This window comes from Diabrotica undecimpunctata, chromosome 7, assembly GCF_040954645.1.
Source record: "Diabrotica undecimpunctata isolate CICGRU chromosome 7, icDiaUnde3, whole genome shotgun sequence".
In the NCBI taxonomy this organism is placed as follows: domain Eukaryota; kingdom Metazoa; phylum Arthropoda; class Insecta; order Coleoptera; family Chrysomelidae; genus Diabrotica; species Diabrotica undecimpunctata.
In genome coordinates, this window is record NC_092809.1 from 65,140,075 (window position 1) to 65,152,250 (window position 12,176).

Here is a 12,176-nt window from a genome sequence, read left to right on the forward strand (position 1 = left end):
TCAATCATTTTTCTTTTAGGTATAAACAAATCTGGAATATATGAAAATAAACCCAGGACTAGCAGCAAACCGTTTTCTGTTCTTTGCGACATGGATACCAAAGGAGGAGGTTGGACTCATATCCAAAAGAGATTTGACGGTTCTCAAGATTTCTATTTAGGTTGGAGAGATTATAAGTTTGGTTTTGGTGATCTAAATGGAGAATTCTGGATTGGACTTGAAAATATATATTATATGACTGGTATGAAGCTTTTATGACATTTTTAAGCACGATATTTTACAAAGATCGTCAAGTCTATTTTTGTTTTTTTAGCTTTTGAGTCAAATGAATTGTTAATAGAATTGACTGATAGAGATAAGAAAAATGCATATGCACAATATACGTCGTTTTCAATTGGTCCTGAAAAGGATGGTTACCCATTAAATGTACTTAAAGGATTTTCTGGAGATGCTGGAGATGCTTTAACACCTCACTTAAATGCCAAATTTACTACTTTTGATGTCGATCAAGACACGAATCCAGGAAACTGTGCAAAAATATACGGTAAGTGCTATATCGTATCATATACCCAAAATAATAGATAACCGGAGTATATTGGACAATACATACTCAATTGTTTGGGCGTGAGTTGAGTTTGATTAAGGCAATTTAGGAAACGTGTCTCTTAAAATAATCAAAGTATACTATATATTATACTATTATAATGTATATCACTATGATTTGCAAATTTTGACCTTTTATATGTTATACTGATTTAATATGCATTAGGCTTAATTTTGCAAAAACAAATAAATTTATCTTAATTAAATTTTGATCTCAATGCTCCTTTTACTGTTAATTATAATAAGTGGCTTCAAAGTATTCTTTGAGCAGTCGCCTTTGAGTAAACAATGGACAATAGAAAAGTACATTAAACCAAATAATTTTATAATACTAAACTATTAAAACATTTATTAAAAAAAAAATTATTAAAGTCAGACAATTTTACAATTAATCAAAATCATATATTATACGCCCTAATAAAGACTTAAACCTTATATTCTAAAATTGCTATCGTTGGCCTATAACATTAATCGTGTATGAGAATTTCTCTATTGTTTTCATATAAATAACGTACAAATATCTATTCTCATATCTGCCTACTTTTTACTAAATTAGAAAAACCATTACTTATTCAAATATTTAAATCTTACAAATCTAATATTCCTATTTATATGGTGAAATGACTTTAGCGGTTGGTGAATTTAATTTTTTATTAGATTTTAATAAACATAAACTATAGCAGTATATATAATAAAGACGGATAATAGAAAAATGCAATAAAATGAGCTGCAAAACTGTTATCCAATTTATTGTTAAGAAATATTTGATTTTGAATTTTTATATTTTTTTTAAGTTCATAGCTTTATCTAGCATATATTTTATAAACCAATCTTCTAAATAATCGACTTTGCTAGTCGATAGTCGAAGTATAAGCAAAAAAAGTTAAAGCCAGGAATAAAATGAGACATTATTTTTTGAGAAATTTTTAAATCAATGTAGCAATCAATATGATAAGACTTGTATACAAGCACCGACGTTAAATAATAAGCCAAACTTCTGTCATTAGTACAGAGCCAGCAAAAAAAAATCTTTACATTGCCAAATAAATCACTAAATTCGAAGAAAAATTGCATGCGTTCTGTCTGCGTTTATTTAGCATTTGAGGGGAGAGGGGATAACATACTTGCGACGGCGGCTGTCTGTTTTTCAGTGTTCCCAAACGTAAAAAATAAAATCGGTAGAATTCTTTTAAAAAATCGGTAGATTGTGGAAGTAAAATCGGTAGATTTTTCAAAATTTAATATTTTGTTTAAATTTCATTATGTTTTGCAATTCGTTTCTTTAAAAAAAAAATAAATATGTTTATTCATTTAAATCTAATAAAATAAAAAAAATGAGAACCGAGACACTGAACTGAAAACGAGAAGGTTGGCACTGCTGGCACGTTGGAACTTGTGAGGTGAGAATCTGAAGGTAGACAACCATACCTACAAATATGCCTTCACTTTTCCCTACCTAGGCTCAATAATAGATGACAACAACAACATCAGTCAAGAAATACAAGCACTGATTCTTAGCGGTAAAGTGCTTTTATGCATACAAAGACTTAATGAAAAGTAAGTTACTGAATCGTGAGTCTAAGCTTAGAATCTACAAAACAGTAATTAGACCAGTGGTCACATATGGATGTGAAACGTGGACCCTCTCAACCACTGATGGAAATTAACTAAGAATATTTGAGCGCAAAATACTAGGGGAGATATTTGGACCAACCTAATGCAGCGATGGTTCGTGGAGAATTAAAATGAACCACGAGCTGGATGAGCTAATGCAGAGCGCAGATATTGTTAGATTTGTAAAGTCACAAAGAAAAAACTGGCTTGGTCACCTAGAATGAATGTCAGATAATCCAGCTGTAAAAGTAGTCCAGAGATGGAAGCTACAAGAAGACAGAACAAGAGGAATGCCCCGTAAAAGGTGGATAGACGACGTAGAGAGGATCTTAAAACCATGAACATCAGGCAATGGCAAAGGAAAGTATCCGACAGGGCAGAATGGAAGAACATTGTTAAGCAGGCCAAGACAAAGGGTTGTAGCGCCATTAGAAGAAAAAGAAGAAGAAGAATAAATAAAATGTTGCCTAAATACAAAAGATAAGAAATACCTAAAACTTTTATCTCACAGATGTCTTTGCCAGAATTAAACTCGTTTAAATTGCAATCTGTTTAGCTCCGAAGCTTCGTTCATTCGATATCGCAAGAAAAATTGTTTTGTCTTTTATATATTTCTTCTCAAATTTAGAAATAAGTAAAAATTTCTATCTGAATATAAAATTCGGTAGAATTTAAGTCTTTTTCGGTATATCGGTAAAAAAACGTCGAAATCGGTAGATCTACCGACTTTTCGGTAGGTTTGGGAACACTTACCAGTTTACTGACCGCTTAGTTTCTTTAGTTTATTCTGCATGTTTGTACTGTACACAGATTACATACCCCCCTAGTAAGGTAAGTCCCATAGAAAGTTTTGGGAGAGAGTTTCTAGCACCAAATGCGGACGGGCCGAAACTAATTTTATTTGGCGGTAAATTAAAAAAAATGCTCCAAATTTTAGGCGCCAAAATTTAAAAAGTATACTTTGAATGAAAAATATAGTCTTAAAATAAGAAATACAAACTTATTCTATGTCAAAAGATATATTCTCTCTGTCCAAAAATACAGTATACACTTATGCATTTTTATATATAAATGTATATCATAATATCAGATAGAGAAAGTATATCTTATGGTACAGGAAAGTTTTTATTTAATATTTTATGACTATACTTGTTTGCCATTACATTAACAAACCAAAGTCGCGAAAACAACAAAAACAACGCCAAAAAAAGTTTTGGCAACAAATATCCTCCTCATTCCTTAAACCCTTGTCAGGGTATGTGTGGGACCACTCTGAATATTTTTAGCTTGCTGTCTCCATTGGCTGCAATCCTGTACCAGATGGACAACTTCATGGAGTGATTTTTCCCCCAATCTTCATTTAATCTTCCCATCGTGTTGGAGATCTTTCTTTTAATAAACAAATACAGATGCCTCTATATTTATTAGTGCTTATTTATTAGTTCCATATCTTCTAAAATACTCTTCCTAAGGGATCATCTGTAGATAATAAAGTGTAAACTTTAGCATTTCTGCAATCTTGCTCTTCAGGATCATTACAAATTAAGATGTAACTATTGCTCAAAAGTAGAAGGTCCATGAAAATCTAAAATAATGAAATATTATTAGAATTAAGAATGCAATAACTTTTTTTATAAAATAAGGCAAATTTTAGGAATGCAATTATGAGTTTTCTTTTAAAAATAAAGCAACTTTAAGGAATGCAATTATAAGAGTTAAGAGTTTTAAAGATTTTAAAAATACTATATCATTTTTGTATTGTACCTTCTTCTTATTTAGCAATGTTTATTAGATATATAAAAATTAATATGTATATACTGTTTTTATCGCCTATTTCTAAAATTTGGAATACAATATTTTTATAACGCCATTTTCAACTTGCAAAGGCGTGGATTACAATGTTACCACTAACACATTTTTTTTTCGATATATACTCATAATTCTTTAGAAATAAGTTGCTACAATCTAATTTACTACAATCACAGTAGTCGAAATTGCTACAATCTTTGTTTTTTTTTTTTGGAAAATATTTTTATAGTATAATCATTATTCGGGTAAATATGCAAAACTAGTAAAACCATGGCAACAGTACTTACATTAATGTCATACGCCTCTTGCTATGTCATACTCCCTACCTAACGTGACTAGTAGCGCCGTCGCCATTACGAACGGCTGGGCCCATGCAAATCACTCTTCCCACCCGTCCTATTCCACTGACACTACTATTTGTGATATATACTCTGACTGTATACTGTTGACTTTGTGCGAGTAGTCAGTGTTAAACTTCTTTTTATTTACTCAGTGATATTTGGGATCGTTCAATTATAAATTAAAGTAAAAAATATGCTGTCGAAATAAACTCATACAACAGAAGAAAGAAAACCTGTTTCTGGAGCTCCTAAAAAAACATCATCTAGAAATGATACAATCATCGGGCGTAAAGTAATGTTGAAGCCACAGAACTCAAAAATAAACATCCTACACTCCTTCAGAATGTTTCAAGAACAATTCGTCACCGGCTTCAGACAAATCTAGCCTTACCAAGTCGACGTGCTGTAAAGAAACTCTTGATTACAAAAGCAATGAAGAAAAAAAGATTAGATTTTTGTAAAAGATATCACCATTAAACAACTGAACAATGAAAAAAAATCATGTTCAGTGACGAAAGTACGTTCAGGATACTAAGAGGAAGTTCCAAATTTGTTCGTCGTTCACACACCGCTTCCAGGTACTACCCAAAGTTCACAGTTAAAACCGTCAAACATCGTGATAGTGTAATGATATAGGGTGCGTTTAGTGGAAATAAAAGAAGGGCATTCTAGAATAACATTTATTGAACCTGTGGTAAATTGACGAATGTGACTTCTTTATGCATGATGGAGCTAACAAGGCCAAGACAGTGTCAAAGTTCTTGAATTATCCCAATATCAACGTATTGGAATGGCCAGGTAACTCGCCCGGTCCTAATCCCATCACGAACGCTTGAAATATTATAAAAAATAAGGTGCAAAAGTGTTAGAACATGTGACCGAGCAACATAAATCAGCTGAAAGAGGAGTTGAACAGATTGTGGGTGACCATAGCAGAAGAATATTTCTTGAACCTTACTCAATCCATGCGCAAGAGAATTTAGCTTGTCATCGACTACAAGTATTATATCCTTTATACTAATACAGGATACTACCTGCAAAGGTATTCCCGGACTTCATTACTGCAATGCGGTGGAGCGTCATCTTGTAAAAACCACATATTTTGCTTTATTGCAATATTTAATTCTTTCAAACACTCTTGCAAATCGTTTGCCAAGAACTGAAAATAATTACCACCATTTAAATTGTTGGGAAGAAGTATTGGGCCTATTAGATTGTTATCCACAATTCCTGCCCAAACATTAACTTTGTAAGTCCTTTGGTGATGAGTCGTTTTTTTGGCGTGAGGATTTTCGTCGGCCTAAATGTGCTCGTTACGATGGTTTGTTATTCCATTTCTACTAAAGGTAGCCTCGGTGGTAAACAAAATATTTCTAATAAACTTAACATTTCGAGTGTTTTCCATTAACAAATAATCGCAAAATCCAATCCTTTTAGGATAATCTTCAACCAATAACTCTTGAACCGTTTTTAAGTGATATGGTTTAAGCAGCTTCAAACGCCTCCAAACCCTTACGTGAGGAATATTTAGTTGAGCAGCTATTACCATCGTACGTGTTCCAGGGACTTCTTCAATGATTTCGAAAATATCTTTATCAGTTGCATCCATTATTGAACGACCACTATTGCCAGCAACTTGCGGTTGGAATGTACCCGTTTCCCGTAAACGACGATCAATAGTAAGAAATAATCGTCTATCGGGTGTATTTCGATTGGGGTATTTTACTGCATAACACCTTGCGGCTGCTGCACTATTTCCTTGACATTCACCTACGATATTCCTGATAGTTTATTGAAATCATAATTTAATCTGATCCAACTTACCCAAAATTTAAATGCATATCTGCCATTTCCTGAAATGTGTAGGCCATTGTAATATCAAAATTTTTAATAATAATCTTATTTACACTAAAAATGATAGCTTGAAATTATTGACCATTGTTGATGGAACAGTTTGTAATTATTGTATCCGTAGAAACTAATTGTAATTTTATGGCCAACTAGAAAAAAACTAGTTTATAGGAGGCAAAAAAGTTTTAAAAATAATGTCTTAAACTAATGATTTTGTTTGTGAACCAAATATAAACATCAGTGCGTATACAAATAAATGTGTAATAGTCAATTCTCCTATTAACCAACGTACTTAGTATAATTCTGATTTATGTATGTAAAAATCTATAATATAGATTTTTATATTATAATATGTCAAAATCAGTATATTAAGTATCCATAAATGTAAAAAAAGATTGTAATACCGAGCGGCGCTATGAACCACATAGGTTGATGAGCCTTAATTGTAAATAAAAAAAGAACACATATTAAACAGAAAAACATTTATGGCAAATTTACGGTAAGCAGTTAAGTGAATGTTCTGTAATGAGTAATATATTCTTCTGAGCAGTAAAGACAATGTTTTAGAAGATAATTTTTTATAACTTTATCGAAACTATTACAGCTTAGGTATCTTTTTGGTAAAATATTGTAATAGTTATCATTAAGTCAATTTTTTCTAAAAGACTTAATCTACAGCGATTTGTTCGTAGGTAGTGACAATTTCGCGTATTGTGAACATGAAAATCAGACTGCTTTATTAAATGGGCACGTTTTCTGTGAATTTCAGTTAGAACTTAAAATGTCAACAGAGTAGGTAGCGGCATAATTTAACTATAAAGGTCGGCAGTGTTCTAGATAACCAATCCCAGCTAAAATCCTGATAGCTTTCTTTTGGATTCTAAAAATTTTAAGTGCATTTGTTGAATTGACACATATGATAACACCATAGTTTAGGAGAAAGTGGTATAAAGAAAAATATGTTATTTTTATTATTTTAAAATTGATAACCCTTGCTAGTTGGCGAAAAACAAATAATAAACTTGATAGCTTCTTCTTAAGTTGTGAAATATGAGCCGACCAGTTGAGTCGATTATCTATGGTTATTCCCAATAGTTTAACAGTATCTTTGTTATCTGAATTATGGTGTAAATTACTTGCAGACATAACCGAATTTTGCTTTTTATCAGAGTTAAGTTTTAGGTTGTTTGCAGCAAACCATGAGCTAGATTTAGTAGAAAGTTCCTCATGGGGCATTTTCCTCATCATCATTATTTTTTACTGATATAACGTATGTCGTATCTTCTGCGAACTGTATGGTTTGGTACTATAATATATGAATTTAGAACATTTGTTTGCAAACGTTTTGTTAAACAAACGTTTGGTAATATAAATATGAATTTAGACAAATCGTTGACATAAATAATAAACAAAAGAGATTCTAAGACCAAACCTTGTGGGACTCTATGTTTTACGAATAGAAAATCAAAGGAATTTCCTTTAGATACTACCGCCTGGTTTCTACCACTTAGTTAAGAAGTTATAAGCTTAAGAGGGATAGCTCTGATTCCATAGTAATTTAATTTATGAAGCCTTCGACAAGTCGCAAAGAGAAATTGCTATGCGATTGCTGCGTTCAAGCCCCTCAATCACCTCGCTCACAACATTAAATACTGCGTTCATCATAGAAAGAGCACTTCTAAATCCATATTGTGAGTTGCTAAAGTAATTATTTGACTCAACATAGGAATAAAATTGTGGTTTGATAACCTTTTCAATCACCTTGACAAAAGAAGAAACGATGCTTATGGGTCTGTAACTGTCAGTTTTTGAGGAATCACCTTTTTTGTAAATTGGTAGTACTTTTGAGTATTTTAGTACTTCTAAAAACACTCCAGTTGATAGAATTAAATTAATAAGATGAGTAAAAGGTGTTAAACCTATTTCGTAAGTTTCTCTTAAAATTTTGCTATTAATTTCATAAATGTCCCTACAATTAGAATTACTAAGAGACTTTATTGTTTGAGAGACCTCTTCTTCCACAACTGGACCAAAAAAAGGACTTGATCGAAGAAGGATAATGTTTATTATTAAAGAGAACATCGACATTAATAGTGGATAGAAATGTAATTATATTCTCTGCAATTGTAGTAAAAAATTGATTTATTTCGTGTGAAAGTAGATTAGGTTGTACCGAACTGGATCTTGTGTTGTTTCTTTCGAAATTTACTATTTTCCAGCAGTCTCTAGGTTTATTATTGGAATTAGTAATAAAATTACAGTAAGCTGACTTTTTAGCAATTTGTAATTGCCGATTGTATTCAAATTTTTGTTGTTTATATACTTTAAACGAAATCGGGATCCTTAAATGACTAATTTAAATCGAGACAGGTCGTCCAGGTTATGATAACACGAATTGTAAGTCTTTCTTTTTTTTACCCACTGATAATGTACTCACAAAAATTTCAAACAATTAATCCTTTAAACCTATTTTTGTTTTAGATGGGGCCTGGTGGTATACAAGTTGCCACGCAAGTAATTTAAATGGAAAGTATATGAATATTGCACTATCGGACGCCTACAAACACCACGGCCTTAATTGGTCAGGATTCAGGGGTCACGAATACAATTTAGCTGGTTCTAGGATATTAATACGGCCCATAGGAGCATAGAAATTGTATGCGATGATACAATCTAAGTAATTGTAATAAAATATCTCAAATTTAATACCTATTTATAACATGAAAAATAAATACTTAAAACAGTTATAGCATTTTTTAAGATTTTTACCTCCGGTGAATCGAGATACCCGATCACAATATAATATCAGGCCGTTTGTATTAAAGGTTCTATAAGACGTAAACATTTAGCATATACTCAACAACTGAAACCTGTTAAGATGAAGTTTATGTATGTATGTGAAGCGTTAACAGGCTTTTTAGACTCATTGCTGGATGGATAATTTCCATAACTTTCTGTTCTTAGCTATCATCTTGCAATCTCTGATTCCCATCTCTCTGACATCTTTCATCACCACATCTCTCCATTTCTTTCTTGGTCTTCCTCTCTTTTTTTTGCCCTCAGGTACTCTCCAAGCAATATTTTAGTCTATGTTTTTTCACCAGTTTTGTTATTGTACAGTAATCATACAATTGGTATACTTCTGCATCAGTTCGTCTTCCCCATTCTCCCTCTACTACTTTTCCACCAAACATTCTGTGTAGTATCTTTCTGTGCCATGCTTCTAATCTGTTCTGTACATGGACGTATAAATAAAGATAGACTGGTCATTAGGATGGATCGAAAAAAACTTTTTTTCGAATTTGATAATGGCCCTTGTGGCAAAAGTTGCCATTCATAAAAGTAAGTTTTTTGCCAAAAATTTTTTTTTTACATCAACCCCTTCAGGTGCCCCAACCTCCTAAAAAAAATTTTTTTTTGAAAAATTTTTCGATACGGCCCGATATGTAAACTCTTCTTGAATGTTTAAAAAGTTTGTGTTCAAAATTTGGAGGCTCTCGGAACATTTTTGGAGGTGTCCCAAAGACATAACGGAAAATAAAAAAATCCTATTTCATGTAGATAATAAAATTTTAGCTGAAATCTAAACAAATTAACGGAATAATACATTTATTGACGGTAATACGACTCGTTACATTTCTATAAGGTAATATTAAATATTAAAAGTGAGTGTAGGAACAGTAATGTAGGTAAGAAAAATAAAACTAACAATTCAACAAAACACTTAAGCTGCCAAAACGTATTTACCTTAAAAGGAACGTGTACCGATTTACAAAAAATATGTTATTATTAACAAATATTTAACTTATAACTTATATTATTATTAAAAGGAACAAAAGGTTATTTAAACTTAAATTCTGACTTCTGAGAATTAAATGATTTTATTAGCTTCCTGGACTCGATTCGAGATTTTATGAAACCATCTCGTTTTTCCTCTCCACAAACTTTAGATGATGCCTCTGTAACTAAATGTACACATCTTTCAGTGGCCTGAGTGTGGCAGGGGAACTTGGACAAATCTAGAAAGGGTGCTGCAGTTTCTTGACCAGATACAAAACTTTCCAGGTCCTCGTCGGAGACGTGCTTTATTATTGGTGGTTCTGACCTATCTGTTTCATACCAGTAAATTATATCTGTATAATCCTCTGCCTGCATGTTTAAAGGAGGTACGCGAAATTGTCTGACAGATGTTGAATTTTTGTTCTCTTTTCTAGAAGCAATTATTCTGCGACAGGCTAACTTGCGGATGTGCTCTCTGGTATCTGCCAACATCGCTAGAAGCAGGTTCTCTGAGTGGCAAAAATAGCCATTCCTTTGTATTACCCCATCTACTATCTTCCTTAACTCAGTCGGCATATATCTTGAATATGCAATTAATCTCCACAAATGTCGTGGACCTTCAGTACACAATGGCTTACATTTGATACTGAACCATAATGGACCATATACTTTCATGATAAATTTAGCTAAGTGTACCAGATTTTCGGAGGGATGCTCCGATGCGACCTATACCGAAGGATTCTACTCGCCGTTGTCACCCATCTTGAATGTACGACTGGTCCTGGTTTAATCCTCGCAAGGTCTTCGCTGCATTCTTCAGATGATACTGCATGCAACATATCATACAAATATTGCTGATCAGTACTCAAAATCTTTCTATCTAAATCAGGAATAGTGTTACTCACAATTTTGGAGAATCTGACTAAAGGGAGGGTTTCACAAGCTTGTATTGATTTTCCAATGGCACCAGAAAAAGCTTTCGGACCTTGAGTAACACCATCAAGTTGGATTAAAAGGTGGCGTAACGGAAGTTCGTTTAGATGTAACATGCAAATAAACCACTGAAGAGGGCGATTTAGGGCAATTTCTAGTAGTCTTATTATTCCTGCGTTTGTCCCTGTGTTGACATTGGTACCATCACATCCAACTGCTATTAACGATTCAGTCGATACTTCTTTTCTATTAAAGAAATCCAATATTGCATCTTTGATGACGACAGCTGATCCAGACGATACGGCTAAATGGCCGAGGTAAATGGAACCTGGCTCTTTTACCACGGATATAATATGTTCCTCTGTGATGATACTATAGTAATACTTATCGCCCTTCTTAGTTTGTGTCAGGGATTTATCCTTCCGTCCATCAAAATATAATGCTTCTACTACCTCCATGTTCTCATTTTGCAATTCTTTCCTGTGCTTTTCCCTTTCCCGACGAACTTTATTTCGATCTATTATTTTGGAAGTGTCCTGTTCATTAATGATGCCCAAATCTTGTAACAGAGCGGAAGAAAGTGATGCAGCGCTTCTGTCTGAAACACCGTAACGATCGCACTCCCTAGCAAAAGCTGTGAGATTTACCCCCATTTGCAAATTTGTAACGTTTTCAGATGTGGAAGAACAACAGGGCTGGGGATCAGAGTCAGACAACTTTCCAGGATCAGTCCTAGTCTCATTCTCAGAGTCTCCTGACTCAGATGCAGTATCTCTAGACTTTAATTTTGGGCGTTTTTCAAATTGTTCTTCATGTTCTTGAGATCGTTCCATCATTCTTTGGTTTCTTTTTGCTAATTTCCTGGATGATGCTACATCAATTAATCCTATGACTAGGTTTCTGGTAGTTCGCTGATCTATTACAAATTCCCTTTCTTGTGCTGGAATCTTCTTCTCTTTGGAGCAATGGCAATCGTTGAGGTCTTTACATTTACAACTAGCAATATCAAAGAGAGTTTCCTCCCAGCTAAGTTTTAAATCTGTAAGCTTCTTTGTGTAGCTTTCAGATTGCTGCCTGCCCTTATATGGTTTGAGTAGAGTCCTATAGTCAGTATTCAATTTTTTTACTTTCTCAGTAACTTTTTTAAATGTAATTGTTGGAACCGATGACTTCTTCCAGATGTTCACTAGAGTGTTTGCAGTTTCTGTTGCTATTATTGAAGCTGGTGGATCTTTGCACAAAAGC

General features: G+C 33.2%; 1 protein-coding gene across 1 annotated transcript in view; it reads left to right on the forward strand.

Annotated features, from left to right (window-relative positions):
- Positions 1-8,963, forward strand: part of LOC140446792 (ficolin-1-like) — a 216,639-nt gene extending 207,676 nt beyond the window's left edge. Inside the window, exons 4-6 of the mRNA XM_072539381.1 lie at positions 20-241; positions 314-544; positions 8,700-8,963. Coding sequence (XP_072395482.1) covers positions 20-241; positions 314-544; positions 8,700-8,869 — 623 coding nt within the window. The 3' untranslated portion in view covers positions 8,870-8,963. The remainder of the gene's footprint in view (positions 1-19; positions 242-313; positions 545-8,699) is intronic.
- Positions 8,964-12,176: the final 3,213 nt, after the last annotated feature.